Consider the following 17,581-nt stretch of genomic DNA (forward strand, 5'->3'; position numbering starts at 1 on the left):
TTTAAGGAAGTTGACAAAAACAAAACACTGTTTGGTGCGACTTTCTAAATACTTTATATTAAAAATGGTTTTTATTTTCTTCAGACACAGCTGCTTTGTATCCTGTATACAGAGCAGCTGTATCTTATGCCGAGACCTGAATCCATCAGGTCCGCAGGACTGATTAGTTCAGTGACAGCGGGTCCTGCGTGTCTGACAGGTTACCGATCACATCAGAGATCATATTTTAGACGTGATCGATCAGTAACCGCACAATCCTGCGTGAGACATGCAGGACCCGCTGTCACTGAATCAGTTAGTGCCAGGGACCTGACTGATTCAGGCCTCTACACAAGACACAGATGCTCTGTATACAGAAAACAAAGCAGCTGTATCTGGTGCAGCTTTCTAAATACTTCTTAAAATTATTAAAACATTTTGAAACAGTCTTTTTTTTTTTTTTTTAAATATAAAAGTCTTGTGGATATTCATGTATGAATCATAAAGCAAAGAAAATCAGAAGAAAAAAAAACCCAAACATGTTTGGAATCAAAGGACTACTTTCAGATCAGTTCGACGGGTTATTATAGGATTTGCAGTTCCACTACATCAAACAATATGGAGTCTGATAAGATAGAATGGAAACATTAACAAAATAAAATGCTTTAACAACTAATGTAGTTGTGGCAAACGCTAGGATATGAAAGCCTGAGCAACGGTAAAAGACGGAAAACTCAAAGATTAGATACCAAAAGACGAGATATGGAAAGTCATGAACAAATAACGAATGCCTAATATTAGGTTCTTTGCACTTCTACTCCCATTTGAAGGATCACATTGCTATTTTTTGTTTAAGGGCATCTACAAATCGAAGCATGACATTAACTATTCAGACACAGAACGCCATAAAATAGGGTTTAAAGAGACTCCGGCCACTTATAATGTGGTGACAATCTCCTAGATAAGGAGATGGGCGCTATAATGTAGGTGACAGCAGTGCTTTTTATTTAGAAAAACGATCTATTTTTACCACTTTGAGTGATTTTTAGCTTTATGCTAATTACTTTCTTAACCCCTTAATGCTCAGCGACATACTATTCCGTCGTGCTGACCGCCCCGTTCGCACTCCATGACTGAATAGTACGTCACGGGAGTAATTGCTATTTCGGCAGTCTTCCCGACACATACAGGAGCTGTGACAGCTGCTGTCTTGCACAGCGGTTGCCGCAGCGCCTATAGTGGGGACGAGGCTTTTTAGGGGTTACTCTACCATCGCCGGCCTGCTACACGATGGTGACTATGGCAACCGGACACCTAACAATGGCGTCCGTCTATACTATTGACGGAATCCTAGTGGGTCCTGAAAGTCAGGACCAACTATGCTTGCTGTCAGTGAGTAGCTGACAGCTCTAATTCACTGCACTACGCATGTAGTGCAGTGTATTAGAATAGCGATCAGGGCCTCCTAGTCCCCTAGTGGGACAAAGCAGTAAAAGTAAAAAAAAAAAAAAGTGTCAAATTAAGACAATAAAAGTCTTAAGTGCTAAAAGTAAAAATCCCCCTTTTTCCCTCATCAGTCCTTTATTAATACCAATTATGTATAGTTTATTTGTTTATATATTTTTATCGCCGCATTCGTAACGGCCTGGACTACATTTCGCTATTTATCCTGCGCGGTGAACGCCGTAAAAGAAAATAAACCGTACCAGAACCACAATTGTTTGGTCCCTTCACCTCCATCAAAAAGTTGCATGCACCCCATGAAAACTACAATGAATTCCTCAAGGTGTCTAGTTTCCAAAATGAGGTCACTTTTGGGGGGGTTTCCACTGTTTTGGCACCACAAGACCTCTTCAAACCGGACATGGTGCCTAATAAAAACGAGGCCTCAAAATCCACTAGGTGCTCCTTTGCTTCGATGGCCAGTGCTTCAGTCCATTACCGCACTAGGGCCACATGTGAGATATTTCTCAAAACTGCAGAATCTGGGCAATAAATATTGAGTTGCGTTTCTCTGGTAAAACCTTTTGTTATAGAAAAAAAAATATAATTGTATAAAAGGGACAAAAAAAACCAAAACAACATTTCACCTCTACTTTGCTCTAAGTTGCCGTGAAACACCTAAATAATAAACTTTCTATATGCTGTTGTGAATACTTTGAGAGGTCTAGTTTCTAAAATGGGGTGTTTCATAGGGGTATCTAATATATATCACTTTAGAACTGAACTGGAACCTAAAAAAAGAGGCAATACTTTGCTTCTTATATTATACGGATAATGAGCAATGCCCACCTTGAGATGGCCCCAGTTTTGACCGTTTGTCTAATTGGGGGTCTCCGTTTATACAGTTTCAGTGCCCGGTTTTCCCAAGCATTCACCCCCGAGAAGTGTATTTCTATTGTGTCCTTGGTAGATTTTCAATTCCGCCAGTACCTAAGCTGTGCGAGAGTGCATCAGGGTATACCTACAAATTTAAGATATATGAAGGGAAGGACACCAGTATTCAGCCCCCAGAATGCCCCCCCTTACTGGGAGTTAATGCAAAAATTGTGTGGGATTTGGTGCACCCACTGCTGGACCAGGGTTACCACCTCTACCTGGATAATTTTTATACCAGCGTCTCACTCTTGAAGTGCCTCACTTCCAGAAGTCCTGCGACATGCGGCACTGCTAGAAGAAATCTGAGAGGCCTCCCTAAGACTTTGCTGGGGCAAACTCAGAAGGGGTGAGAGGAGGGCACATTCTAGCAGCAACATATTGTGTATCAAGTACAAGAGAGATGCCCTTGTATTAACAATACATGGCCACACCAGTACCCATGTACCTGTACGAGGTACCAGTACAGAGACCTCCAAACCAGACTGCATCCTGGACTACAATAGGTACATGGGTGGGGTGGACTTGTCAGATCAAGTCCTGAAGCCCTACAGCGCCATGCGGTGTGGTATAAGAAGCTGGCCGTGCACATCATGATCAAGAACCTAATCTTTAGGGACCAAGAAGGGGGCACCCAGTACTTCTGGAAGCGAGGCCACACGCATCGTACCAGGGCAACACTTTCCAGAAGTTATCTAAACTGGCAAGGGAAAAAGTCAAAAGAGGTGCAAAGTCTGTTATAAGAGGGGGATAAGGGAGGACAACATATAAATGTGACATGTCCTGAAAAACCAGGGCTCTGTATGAAAGGGTTTTAAAATTTACCATACATCCCTTAGATTTTTCATCTACACGGACGCACTCCGCACAGCTTATCTCCCTCATCTTTCCCTTCTGAGCCCTGCTGTGTGCCGAGGCAGCTGATAACAGCCACATGTAGGGTATTGCCGTACCCAGGAGAACCCACATTACAGTTTATGGGGTGTATATCTCTGGTGGCGCATGCTGGGCACAATATATTGGACACTGAAATGGCATAGATGTATAGAAAATTGCAAATCTCACACTGCACCATCTGCTGCGCATTACCTTTTACACAGTACCTGTGGGGTCAAAATGCTCACTACACTAGATGAATGTCTTAAGGGGTCTAGTTTTTAAAATTGGTTTCACTTCTCGGGGGTTTCAACTGTACTGGTACCTCAGGGGCTTCGGCATACATGACTTAGCACCAGAAAAGCTCCAGTAGGACAAATGGTGGTCTTTTCCTTCTGAGCCCTCCTATGGGCCCAAATGGCAGTTTATCAGCACAAATTGGGTATTGCCGAGCTCAGGACAAATTGGGCAACAAAATGGGGTATTATGTTCCCTGTGAAAATAAGAAATGTTGATCAAATATGACATCTTATTGGGAAAAATGAATTTTTTTTTAAATTTCACAGCCCAATTCAAACACGTGCTGTGAAAAAAAAAAACTGGTCAAAATGGTAACAACCACCATACATTAATTCCTTGAGGGGTGTAGTTTCCAAAATAGGGTCACTTTTGGGGGATTCCTACTGTTTTGGCACCTCAACACCTCTTCAAACCTGGCATGCTGCCTAAAATATATTCTAATAAAAAAAAAAAAAAGCGGCCTCAAAATGCGCTAGGTGCTTCTTTGCTTCTGGGGCTTGTGTTTTAGTCCACGAGCGCACTAGAGACACATGTGGGACATTACTAAATATGTATTGTCCAGATTCTGCCGTTTTTAGAAGTGTTTATCTGGTAAAACCTTCTGTGTTAAAAAAAAAAAAAAAAAGGGAATAAAATTGAAATTCAGCAAGAAAAATGAAAATTTGCACATTTCACCTCCACTTTGCTTTAATTCCTGTGAAATTCCTAAAGGGTTAAAAAAACTTTCTAAATGCTGTTTGGAATACCTTGAGGGGTCTAGTTTTTAAAATGGGGTGTTTTATGGGGGTTTCTAATACATAGGCCCATCAAAGCCACTTCAGAACTGAACAGGTACCTTAAAATAAAGGCTTTTTAAATTCTCAAAAATATGAGAAATTGCTGTTTATGTTCTAAGTCGTGTAACTTCCAAAAAAAATAAATCTAAAGTAGACATATGGGAAATGTGAACTAGTAACTATTTTGGGTGGTCTAACCATCTGTTTTACAAGCAGATGCATTTCAATTCTGAAAAATGCCATTTATAAATTCTCTCAATTTTGCACCAATAAACGCTGAATATATCGTCCAAATTTCACCACTAACAATGCCCAACGTGTCACGAGAAAACAGTCTCAGAATCGCTTGGATAGGTTTAAGCATTCCGACGTTATTACCACAAAGTGAAATATGTCAGATTTAAAAAATGCTCTGAGCCTTAAGGCCAAAACAAGGCTGCGTCCTTAAGGGTATGTTCACACGCCCTATTTACGGATGTAATTCGGGCATTTTACGCCTCGAATTACATCCCAAAATACGGCTCCAAACATCTGCCCATTGAAATCAATGGGGTTACGATATTCTGTGCACACGGGCTTTTCTTTTTTTTATGTGCCGCTGTCAAAAGACGGCGCGTAAAAGTGCATATCACTTCTTGAGACGTAATTGGAGTCGCTTTTCATTGACTCCATTGAAAAACAGCTCCAATTCCATCCGTAATAGACTCCGCGAAAAACGCAAGTACGAGCAATTACGTCTGGTTTCAGGCAAAAACAGCTCCTGAATTTCAGCTCCGTAATTTCAGGCGTATTGGACGCTGCCGTGTGAACATACCCTAAGGGGTTAGTGCCCAAGTGGGCGTTTTACAGAGGAGTGTATGACGCTGGCCAAAGAAAGTAAAAGCACTCCCACTTGGGCATTAAGAAACGAATTAGCATAAAGCTAAAAAAAAATAAAAATAACTCAATCGTAAAAATAGGATAGTTTTTCTAAATCAAAAGCACTGCTGTCACCTACATTACAGTGCCCATCTCACTATGTAGAGATAGGGCACTTATAATGTGGTGACAGAGCCTCTAACAAACCTTGCAGAAAAAGCAACAGGAAGGATCTAATACACAAGAAATATTCAATTAGTTAAAAAATTCATATGCTTCAAATTACATTACCAAAAAGTAAATAAATCAGTGCTTCTGCTTTTTACCAATGCATAATGGATTTAATGGCAATTATACGCGAGGACAACAAAAATACCAACAGACAGATCGGAGTGCAAAACAAAACCAGGTTTGAAAAGCAAAAATGTATCCCTTTGACCTTAGAGGGGTCTCCAAATTGTTCCAACCTCTGGCGGTGAAGGGGTTAAGCAAAAAAACAAAAAAAAAAAAAAAAACTACCACATTTTATTTTTTACAATTTTTTTGTGAATAAAACCTGGACATTGTTACGTAATAAAATATCCTCACATGTTTTATTAATTCTGAATTTATAAATGTTAAAACTTTAAAGACACAAGTAGAATAGCCTTAGCCACATTTACAGCAAATATATAAAAAAAAAAAACAAATAGGGGAATGAAAAGAAAATATGTCATGAATGAAAATATCCAGGGGAGAGTAATCAGCCAGCAACAAAAATGGAATTGGAAAGTAACCAGACTGTAGTAGCGACCGAAAAGAATTGTATTGACTTTGTGACATGATCTTAAGCACTAAGGAACCCAAAAAAAAAATACAAAAAAAAAAAAATGTATGACCGCCTCAGATAGTTAACACTGCAACAGCGAAGCATTTAAAGTTTCTAAAAGTGGCTGGTATTCCTTAAATAACTTCTACATGTGCAGTGATTCCTATCACTCAATGCGACATGGACCGAAAACAAAGCTACAATTATAGTTCCGATAAGTGACATGTTCTTCCATCTTCAACAAGGCCTAATAGCCTTTTTTTTTTTTTTTTTTACCGGCAGGACTTATTTTAAAAGTACTTTGTGCTGCTACATACATGTCACTTCTCCAAAACGGAGCAGACTACCAAAACAGTAATCTTTTGTCTGATGATTTGCTTTACAGTTTAATATATACAGTACCTGAGAAGTTGTAAATGCAGATAATCTAGCGCAAGATTATTTTCTAAGTCAAAGGTTAAATCAGATTTCAATATGTTTGTGGAAACCAAATGGTTGCCAAGTGGGACTAAAACACCTCTAGTTGTTCTAGGGCCAATAAAGTTCTAATAGCTACCACCACTTATCGTCCACTGGAAAGCAAAGCACACGTTGGGTTAGCGTGGATAACCCCATAAGAGGAGATACATTTCACAGAAGCTCTATGGCATCTATATGTGCATTTGTTTTAGAGAGGAATAGGGGTGCCCATACAAACCAAAAGATTATGCAAAGACAAACATATTGAGACCTTTTTAAATTAATGCAGATTTGATACGTTTTTAAGCCCAGGAGTTTATTCAAAAGCGAAGATCTAAAAAAAAAAAAAAAAAATTCTCTCCGTTGCGGCTGAAAAAAAAATTTCTGTGAAAGCCAGTGTGAACAAGGTTGAATGGATACAAGTCTAGACTAAGCAGGTGTTCAGGTTACACAAGGCATTTTACGCATTTCTCTAAATTTCCTACACTCATATGGAAAAGAGTTTATTATGAAAGATAGCTACGGAGGCACTTTAGGAATTTAGTAAAGACTGCAGTTGATATGTACCTTATGTAAAATACATAAATGTTCTATAGAAACGGTGTGGAAAAACCCACAAGGAGGAGGAATGTAGTCATTTGTTAGTGAAAAGGGGACATCCTGTGTTTCTACCCATCAAATGGATTATTTAACATCCAGCATGAACACTTTCAAAACGGCCCTTTGTTAAAAAGTTTGGAAAAGATTGGTGTCGGAGAAATGATCACATTGGGAGACAAAGCAATAAAGTGCATTGAGAATTATTTTCATTTAAAAGCAGTTTTAAAAACATAGCAGCAAGAGACAAGAAAATTTTGCAGTTAGAGGCCATTTAACCAGTGCAATACAACTTTTCAAAGAAAGAGAGAAAAAACAAACCAAAAACCAGCATGACTAACCCCTTCATAGCCAGGTGTCAGGGAACAAAAGTTAAAGACCTCCTTACAGATAAGGTACCCAATATATACTACACTTTGAATTATAAAGGGGGAGAGGTGTCCGTATTTTGATCAGGGAACTTGGATGGACAGTCTTGGAAAAAGTAGGACCTTGGATAACTGGCCAACAATAGCGCACACACTTCAACCCCACTGTAAAGAGGTGAACTGCTCCTACCTACTCCCTTTGGCTACCAAATTGGGGGATAAGAAGAGGGCAGGAGAAAGACGGCGGAGGGCCATGTTTTAACATAGCATGAATAATATTCAAGTGTTCACTAGACTGTGCTCACCATTTAAGTTTGGGAAGCAGAAGAAAGTGAGGTTTAGCACTCCAAATCTTTCCAACGATCTGGCTCTGAAGAGAATACTGAAAGTGATAAAAAGGACTGGCCGGGCTACAAATACAGACTAAGGGGGAGGGGAAGAATTATTTAAAATTGTGTTAGTAAGTAGCATCTTTGGTTACAAGTTTAGACTGGGAATCTTTCCTCCAGTAATATTATGAATGCTAACAGCTTTACTGCATTAACCCGACAAAGGTAGAAACACAGAATTAAAAAAAGGTTTCCCACTGATCTGATTCGGTTTGTGGAAAAGGTAAATGCAGGACAGATTCACAAACAGTCCGTTTTAACAGCTCTTCAGAGCCAGTGCCAACAGTAGCTATTTATAAGCCAAAAAGACGGGAAATAAAGCAAAAACACAAAAAAAAAAAACGACCAGGTTGGATTTTGCAACTCTAAAAGCAATTCATTTTCCAGTATGCATTTCTAAGGTCTGAAAAGGGTGTTAAAGCAAGATTGTGCTTTACATTTAGGACAGCTATGGCAGCCTTTAAGGAGTAGGGTAAAATAATAGTTGCTAGGTTTTCCCTGGGACAAGTATTGCAGAGTTGGGAGTTCAACTTAATAAAAAGGGAAAATATCCTCGAATCTAGCGGTTGTAAATGGTATTTCTTACAAGACAAAGAAAATGTGGGCAGGTTGAAAATAAAAAGATTAAGCTTGTTTAAAACAAAAAAGATGGGAAGGAGGAGAGATTTTGTACCAACCCTAATGCCAAATATTGCCTCCCTGCAATAAAATGCAGAACCACAGCTTTGACAGAAGGGGAGGAGCCGTGAAAAAGCAGCTTTAGGTTGGCCATACTTCACTCCTCAGACTTTGACAGCTGTACAGGTCCATGAGAACGATTGCCAAGCCTTAGCCAACACTACCTCCTGCCTGGCAAGTGTACCCCATTGATGAGAGGCAGAAGTGGGGGGTGGAGTTCCAGCTGCGTTAACAGTGAGAAGTGGTCAGAAGGTAGGTGTGGGTGAGGGCAGCCAGTGATGTTGTTCTCCACCATCCACTGAGGATCTAAAGGCCCCAGGACGCCAAGAACATCCATGTGTGTCTTGGAGTAGAAGATGTAGTCAATAACACCCTAAGGATAAAACAGCAAAAAAAAAAAAAAAAATAATAATTCAGAAATGTTCTCGCTCACCATAGGATACAAATCACTCGGTCATCAGTAAAGTGAACATTAAGCACAACACATTCTTCATGTGTCAATGTATGGATGAGGAAATCACTTTCACCTGTCTGAAGAGATTTGTATGCCTAATATTTTTGCAATAAAATGTTACATTCTGTCAACTGTACTGGCACCCCAGAGGTGTTCAAGCATATTGCCTTTCAGCCTTCGTCGACGAAAGGTCATTTCACATGTCCCTTCAGCGCATTGTAGGAAGTTACTGAACTATGTACACCACATAAGAGAATCTATTAGCTCAATTATGTTGCCCTGAGGGCATCGTGTAGTAGTGAAAGGGGCACGGACTCCTGCATGCACCATTAAAAATAGCATTATTCACAATATTAGGCCCCATGCACACAACTGTAGAGTTTGTCCAGACCAATTAATTTCTATTGACCATGGACACTTTCCCGTATATCTGCAGGAATGTGTCCAGGCCTTGGAAAGCCTCCGCAAAAGTAACATGAGGTATCTTTTGCACCCATATTTTAAGAGCACGAGCCAAACACGCGGATGGCTCTCTGCAGCAGACAGCCCTGCCTGTACTCGCGGGCCGTGATTACGGGCACGGCAGTGTGCATGAGGCCTCAGGGCAGGCATTTGAAGTTCCATATAAGTTTAGCACCACTTTAAAATTAAGTCTAGTACTTACTTTGAAATCAAAGGTGTAATTGGTGTAAGGCATCAAGTTGTTTTCATAGGCGCTCCTCAGCTGGAAGCCATGCATAATTCTTCCATCTGGGGTCCCATTCTTTCCATTGCAGCTAAAGTTGGAGAGACACTCGTTGTATCGAAGCTCCTTAAAGTCCTTATGATTGTCAGCTACCACTCCATTGGTTAGATACTCCACAACACCTAATTTAAGGGGTTAGGGAAAAAAAACAAAAAAACTATTCCAGCAGCACTAAATAGCATATTGCACTTATTTAATAGGAAAGGATAGGAATTACGTGGTATCAAAGGGTCTTTAACATATAAGACAGGAAGCAATTAAAAGCAGATCAGAATCTCAGTGTAGACCATCCTTTAGTAGTGTCATACAAAACATTTTACCTGAATCTGGCAACGAGTTCAGATCAGCGCACAACACAAAGGGGATGGAATTTGGATCAGGTACAGGGCTGCCAGGTCGGCTTGCGGCCTTTTCTATGATGCTTTTAAGTTCAGAGACAAACATCATTGTTTGGATAAGCTTGACATCAGAGTACTCAGGGTCCCAATGCATGTGGGCATTCGCTACTATGAGAAGCTGTTTATCTGCTGAATGATGATTCTTCATGCCTGAGTGTTAAAAAAATAAAAAATAAATGTATAACATACGTACACACAATGACAAGTTGAAACGAGACTATGGGTGGCTTAACATGCTTCGATGCTGCACACAATTCCTCAATTTTTGATAACCAATCAGGATAGTCTCAATGTGTGAAGACTTGCAGACAGACTACTACTTTAGATAAAGGTGTTTGCAAATCTTAGAGTGCTAAAAATGTGGATCGTAAAATCAGCAAAAAAATTCAATTGCTGTGTAAACGCAATCGCTTGATGCCAATTGTAGAATTGCCTCATGGGGGGGGGGGGGGGGGGCAAAATAGAACCAAATGTGACTTTCATCCAGATACTTTGACTTTAATGGCTTGTTGTGTGATATCATGCCGCAGCAAGTTATCAGAGTCTAGATAAACACGGCTACGTCTGTATGCAAGGGAAAAAAAAAAAAAAAAAAAAAAGGCTGAATATGTGCACCAAATATATATATATTTTTTTCATTTGGTACAGACACCAGAGGGGAGGACCCACACATCTACTCCCCTTTTCCTGGTATTGACATAGCAACGTGTCCCTGCACTTTTGACTGCTCTGTGACTAGGCGGCCTTCTAGGCTGGCATGTCATTACGTGACCACTGTACCCGGTTATTGGATGCAGGGATCACATGTAATGAAACATCAAGGGAGCCCACCTGGACAGAGCAGAGATGCAGTGCCACGCGGAAAGGAGTGTAGGCTTTATTTTTTTCCTTTTGAACTACAGAGTTTTTCCACAGCACGTGGATAAGATTTGGTTAAATCTCATCTACTTTGTTGCTGCTGAAATACACTGCAAATTTTCGATTTGTTTTTGCAGGCAGAAAAATTGCAGTGTCTACGCAACGTTCGAACACGTGCAAAGCATTCGAATATGCCAAGTCTCTACGATATTGATGCTCTGCCAGAGGAAGAGATTCTTAAAAATACAAAAATAAATAAATAAATAAACCCCACCTCTCTAGACCTTTTTAGGTATTAAACTCGTGAGGTCCCTCGCCCAACATTACATATTCATCTTGAGGCCATGGGGCTGACCTTGAATCAACTCTACTGCTCCTCCAAGGTAGAAGGCCTCAGCCTAACTAGACCTGAAATTGTACTACCACCCAGCTCAGTTACTGCAAACCCTCATTCTGTTAAATGGGTTTAATTTGAATCCCTCAATACTTCTCCACCCATGTGATGCCACACTTAAGGGAAACCTCTAGCATCTATTTTAAATCAGATAGTTTCGCTTGTCCTCACCTTATGGTACCTTCACAGGACTAAATATAAACATACCTAGTCCTTTTCTTTTACAACCAGGATTCAGTCAATAAACTTAAGCAAAACCAGCAAATTGATGACTTGCCAGGTGGCTTTTGCAATTATGGAGAGGTGGGCACTTTAGTTCACTTATGACTGTTCTGCCCAACTGCATGCTACCATTGGAAGGGGGTTAAAAGTTTAATTAACCGCTTGTGGCTGCAGCCATTTTTCGGTTTAATTTTTTTATATCCCTGCATTCCAAGAGCCATAACTTTATTTTTCTGTTTATCTAGCCATATGAGGGCTTACAAGTTATTTCACAGTACAATTTATTGTACCATATAATGTACTTTAAAATAAAAAATGCTTTGTGGGATGGAATGGGAGAAAACCGATCCCTCCATTGTTTTTTTGGGTTGTGTTTTTACGGCATTAAACGTACGGTAAAAACTACATGTTAACTTTACTCAGCGGGTCAAAAGGATTACGGCGATAGCAAACTTAGGTTCTACTACTGTGGCAAAAAAAAAAAAAAGATTGTTTTGGGGGAAAATAAAAATAAAATGTGCAACTTTCACTTTTAACTGGTTCCCGAGCGCTGGCTGTGTTTACGGCCAGCGGTCAGGGTACTTAAAGCCCGCACCATAGACTAATTAGGGCACTGGTTTTAGCTTGCTGCCTGAGCGATCGGGCAGCTGAATGTCGGGTCTCCGGCTGTCAGTGACCCTGAGAAGATAGAAGCAGCTTTCGCTGTTTCGGTCTTCTCCGATCTTTTACACAGCGCTCAATGCGCGCGGTGTATATGAATTGGGGCAGAAGCCGCGCCACTGTCTCTATTCCTCCCGGTGATCATGTGACTGGTCACATGATCGCCGGGTGCCGTTAGTGACAGACTGCTGCTGGGTCTTACTAGACCCAGCACAGCCCTATTAGTGACAATCGTCACTATGAGAGGGCTGATTTCCCTGTAACTGGGGCTGCTGTGCAGCTCCAGTTACAGAGGAAAAGCATGGTGTAATAGAAAGAAAAAAAAAAAATCTATAAAAAGTTCCCCAAAGGTCTTTTCTGACCTTTGAGGGACAGACCATAGTAATAAAAAAAATAAAAAGTAAAAGGAAAGTGCAAAAAAAATAAACACATAAAATACCCACCACAAAAAAAAAAAAGTCTCCCTCCCCGCCAATCATTGTCATAACGCTAGCCCCGACCCAATTACCCCAATATAGACATGTAATATAATTAAAATGTACGGTAGACCATGACGATCACAATGAAAAAAAAAAAAAGCTTATTTTTTTTTACTATTATCTTCAAACTTTAAGCCTAAAAACTGTAAAATAGCAAAAAGGTGTATAAAAATGATTAAAAAAAAAAAAGAAAGTTGCATGGTCTACGGAAAAAAACATTGCAAAAATTACAACTCTAGCCCAACAAATAAAAAAAAGTTATAGCCATTTAACGAACGCGTGCTAAAAATGGCTAAACGGTCTGGTCCGGAAGGCTCAAAATAGCCCGGTCTTGAACTGGTTAATTCCATTTATGGTGGGAGGCAAGTTGACCAAGTAAAAAGCAATTCTAGAAGTTCCAGTTTGGGATCACGGTGTCCCTAAAAGTCAGATTACGTTTATAAAATTTCTTTAATACATCGGCGGGGGAAACCAAACAAACACAAACCTTGGCAAATCAAAGAAATTCAACGATTTGAGAGGACAGTTCGAAAGATAGGAGACAGATTTTCAAAATTACTAGCTAGATTTTCATATTGACCAAAGGGCTTAAGGAATTTAGGGGGAGCACCAGTCCATAGTTTACATAAGCCCAACTAAGATTGTTATATTCCCGTATCTTTTACGAATGGTCTGCGGCTTCAAGCTATGTCCCTTGTTCTGATTAGTTCAAAAAAGGGCTTGTAAAGAAAAATGTTTGAGGAGGAGGTTACTGAATAAAGTGAGAAATTGCCTCTAAGGCCCCATAAGCTGTGGACACCTTTCCGTATTTACGGATGTGTGTCCGGGCTGTACAAATGACCTGCAAAACATAGAATGTTCTATTCTTGTCCGCAATTGTGGCATGGACTCACCCTTAGAAGTCTATGGACGCTTCCAAAATTGCGGACGGCTAGGCATGTGCATCCATATTTGCAGAACGTAAAAACACTTGTGCATGAGGCATAAGATTTACCAAATTGAGATTTTTTTTATTTGTTGTACCGAATTCCCTCCTTGAAACAAAAACTTTAAGACCCAATCTGTTGCTCTATACACAAGTCAATCTATGTTTTTCATAGTCAGAGCTAAACAAGCTCACGGTTGCCTACAAGATTATGATTTTACCAGGCTTCTCTTCCCACACATCTCCCTTATAGGAGATCTTTTTCTTTCAAGGTAATAGTGGCCCGGTGTAGCCTATACTACCCCAAAATGCTGGACCCTTCTTTCCTGAGGGTTCAATAAAAATAAAGCTAATCGATCATGGAGAGCCATTCCTGTTGGCAATCCAACACTGTAGTCATCCTGTACCTGGCTAGCAATGGCCGATAAAAGGAAATAGGCGACATTCAACTGCAAAGAAATGGAGATAGAGGACTGTAGGTTTAGAGACACTTAAATTAATAAAATGGGCATCAATTGCATCCTACATTTTATTAATAATCTAGTACACAAAGGACAATCTGCACTAAAAGCCCCTGCAAAGTTGCCTGTGGAAGGAAGAAAAAAAACAAAAAACAAAACCAAAAAGACAAAAACCTGCTATTGAAATCACACTGGCTGTTATATACCTACCTCCCCCAGGGAAATCTTTGTGCATTTCTAGCAAAACAGAGACTCCAATATTATCCTTGGTCATTACTCTGTTCAGCATAGCTTCTGATCCTTCAGAGTTAGCCATGGCTACCTGGTTGAATTCCACCGTATGTTTTGCCACCAGGGAAAATCTTTAAAAAAAAAAAAAACACAAAAAAAACAAACAAACAAAGTTACAAATAGACCGTATAAAGCAAACATTACATAAATCATTTTAAAGAAATAAGTCTAGAAGAGGTCCTCAACTGGTGAACTGCAGTCCAAACGCCAGTTGTCCGTGCTACCGACGTCATTAGCACTGGGCATCCTCAGGACGCAGATGCAATTGAATACTATGGTGGAGCAAGGCCCTATTTTCTCCTTGCTCCACCATTCGCCAGGTAATGTCTGCCTGCAGCCTATGAGACGCAGGGATAGGATCCTTGTGCGATCACTGAAAGGGTCCAGTCTTGGCATTTCATAGGCTGCAGGCCTAATGTGGCTGAAGAGGCTTGAAGAGCAGCTCCATTCATCATGGGAATGGGGCTAGGTGAGTACAAGTCAATTTATTTTTTTAGAAATTTATGCTAATTCACTACCAGACAGAGGGGTCCCCTGAGACCCTCCCTGCAAGGCGGTAGCCACATCCCAAAGGAGATGTGGCTGCAAGCTCGGCTATTTCAATTAATCCTATGGACAGAACTTATTATCTGCAGTAGCCCGTTTTGTTGTTTTTTCTTGGAAAATTGAGCGGATCAAATTGAGCGGATTTAGCAGCAAGGCAGGTTTGCCTTAGCAACAGTGAGTGGACAGCAAATTACAAAGACGGGAGACCCCTAGTGCCAGGGATTTCAAACAGGTTTTTCGAGTGGAAGCCGTAAAAAATGTTTAATGAAAAGGGATTCACAGATTTGTTCAGGATCAAACATACTAGGATTTCGGACTAAGTTGTTCCAAACGTTAGTTGCCATTTAAGTAATGTTTAGAATCAACCGGTCTGGCAGTAATCATGTCTGGGTGTGGCTAGTGAAACTGAACCCAACTGTCAATTGAATTTTGTTAACTAGTTATCTTAGTAGATTAGGGGGTAATTACTGTTTCACAGTGCCAGGTAGGGCTGAACAGCATTTTTCCTTCAATAAATGAAAACCACCATATTGTGTTTGCTTGGGTAATCTTTGTCGATTAACCGCTTCCCGACCGCCCACTGTATATTCACGTCGGCACTTGCTGGGCTCTGTGCAGCGCCGACGTGAATTCACGGTTGGTGTTAAAAGCACGATCCGGGTGTCTCAGAGTAGCGCTGACACCCGGATCGCGCTGTTATCACCTGCCTCTGGTCCCGGAGATATGATCAGGACCTGATTAGTTCAGGTCCCGGTCATGTGATAGCAGGGAAAGTGTGTTGTAGCAACGAACTGGAAAGTTTGTTGCTACAACAAACTTTCCTGGGGACCGATTGCTGGTGCTGCAGTCGGTTATAAGGCAGAACCGGGGGCCATACAATAGCCCCCGGGTCTGCCATGCAAGGCAGCCAATGAGAACCAGCCGGAGGCAGGTCCTCATAAGCTTCCTGTCAGTGTGACTCCCAGCGTCACACTGACAGTTTATAATACCTTACACTACCTAGGTAGTGTAATGTATTATAGCAGCAATCAGTGCTGCCAGTCTTCAAGTAAAAAAAATTAAAATGTTTTATAAAAAAAAAAGTGTAAAAACAAGTTATAAAAGTTAAACAAAAAAATGCTTTTTTTCCTATAATAAGTCTTTTATTATAGGAAAAAAATGAAAATGTCAAGTACACATATTTGGTATCACCGCGTTCGTAACGACCCAAACTATAAAACTATAATATTATTTTTCCCGCACGGTGAACACCGCAAAAAAAATAATGAAAAAACAATGTCAGAATCACTATTTTTTGGTCATCAACCCACCCAAAATATAGAATAAAAAAAATGATCAAAAAGTCGCATGTACCCCAAAATAATACCAATAAAAACTACAACCCGTCCTGCAAAAAACAAGCCCTTACACCGCTTTTTTGACGGAAAAATAAAAAATTATGGCTCTCAGAATACGGTGACAGAAAATAAATTATTTTATAAAAAAGTGATTTTATTGCGCAAACGCTGCAAAACATAAAAAACCTATATACATATGGTATCGCCGTAATCGTACCGACCCGCAGAATAAAGTAAAATGTAATTTATACCGCACGGTGAACACTGTAAAAAAAAAATACAAAAAACATTGTCAGAATTTATGTTTTTGTCACTTTGCTTGCCCAAAAAATCTAATAAAAAAAAAAAAAACACAAAAAAAAAATCACATGTACCCTAAAATGGTACCAATGAAAAGTACAGATCGTCCCGCAACAAATAAGCCCTCACACTGCTCCGTTGGAGAAAAAATAAAAAGTTCTGTCTCAGAATATGGCGATGCAAAATGTGCAGAGTGTTCCAAAAGAAGATGAGATCGGGCGACCATTTATCAGTGCGACACCGGCCACCTATCTGCGGATTATTATTTATGTATCCCATTATTACACCCTCTTATTATGTCCTGATGTTCTCCGCACAGGTTACATATGCCCCCACATTATAAACTGAAACACCAGCAAAACCCAAACAGAAAAACTACCAAGCAAAATCTGCGCTCCAAAAGCCAAATGGCGTTCCCTCCCTTCTGAGCCCCACAGCGTGCCCAAGCACCAGCTTACGTCCACATATATAATATTTTATATCCGGGAGAACCCGCTCAACATTGTATGAGGTATTTGTCTTCAGTGGCACAAACTGGGCACAACGAACGTATTGTGCATTAAAATGGCATATCAGTGGAAAATTTAAATTTTCAATTTGCACCATCCGCTGTGCATTAACGCCTTCGCGCACCACGACTTAATAGCATGTCGTGGTGCGAGGGGTTATATATGGAGCGGGCTCACGCGCTGCGCCCGCTCCATATTCTGCAGGTGTCAGCTGCGTATTACAGCTGACACCCGGGACTAACGGACAGGAACAGCGATCGCGCAGAAAAAGGAGCCTGTAAAATGACATTATACTGCAATACATTAGTATTGCAGTGTATTGTACCAGCGACCTAATGATCGCTCGTTCCAGTCCTCTAAAGGGACTTTTGGGAGGTTTCCACTGTTTTGATACCTCAGGGACTTTGCATATGCGACATGACACCCGAAAACCATTCCAGCTAAATTTGAGCTCCAAAAGCCAAATATTGTTCCTTCCCTTCTGAGTCCTGCCGTGTGTCCAAACAGCAGTTTATTACCACATATGGTGTATTGCTGA

General features: G+C 40.4%; 1 protein-coding gene across 1 annotated transcript in view; it reads right to left on the reverse strand.

Moving 5' to 3' along the window:
* Positions 1 to 5,484: 5,484 nt before the first annotated feature.
* Positions 5,485 to 17,581, reverse strand: part of CNOT6L (CCR4-NOT transcription complex subunit 6 like) — a 29,534-nt gene continuing 17,437 nt past the window's right edge. The window contains exons 8-11 of the mRNA XM_075861739.1: positions 14,271 to 14,422; positions 9,984 to 10,211; positions 9,583 to 9,785; positions 5,485 to 8,837 (exon numbers count right to left, since the gene is read on the reverse strand). Coding sequence (XP_075717854.1) covers positions 8,625 to 8,837; positions 9,583 to 9,785; positions 9,984 to 10,211; positions 14,271 to 14,422 — 796 coding nt within the window. The 3' untranslated portion in view covers positions 5,485 to 8,624. The remainder of the gene's footprint in view (positions 8,838 to 9,582; positions 9,786 to 9,983; positions 10,212 to 14,270; positions 14,423 to 17,581) is intronic.

The sequence above is a fragment of the Rhinoderma darwinii genome, chromosome 1 (genome assembly GCF_050947455.1).
Source record: "Rhinoderma darwinii isolate aRhiDar2 chromosome 1, aRhiDar2.hap1, whole genome shotgun sequence".
NCBI classification, from domain to species: domain Eukaryota; kingdom Metazoa; phylum Chordata; class Amphibia; order Anura; family Rhinodermatidae; genus Rhinoderma; species Rhinoderma darwinii.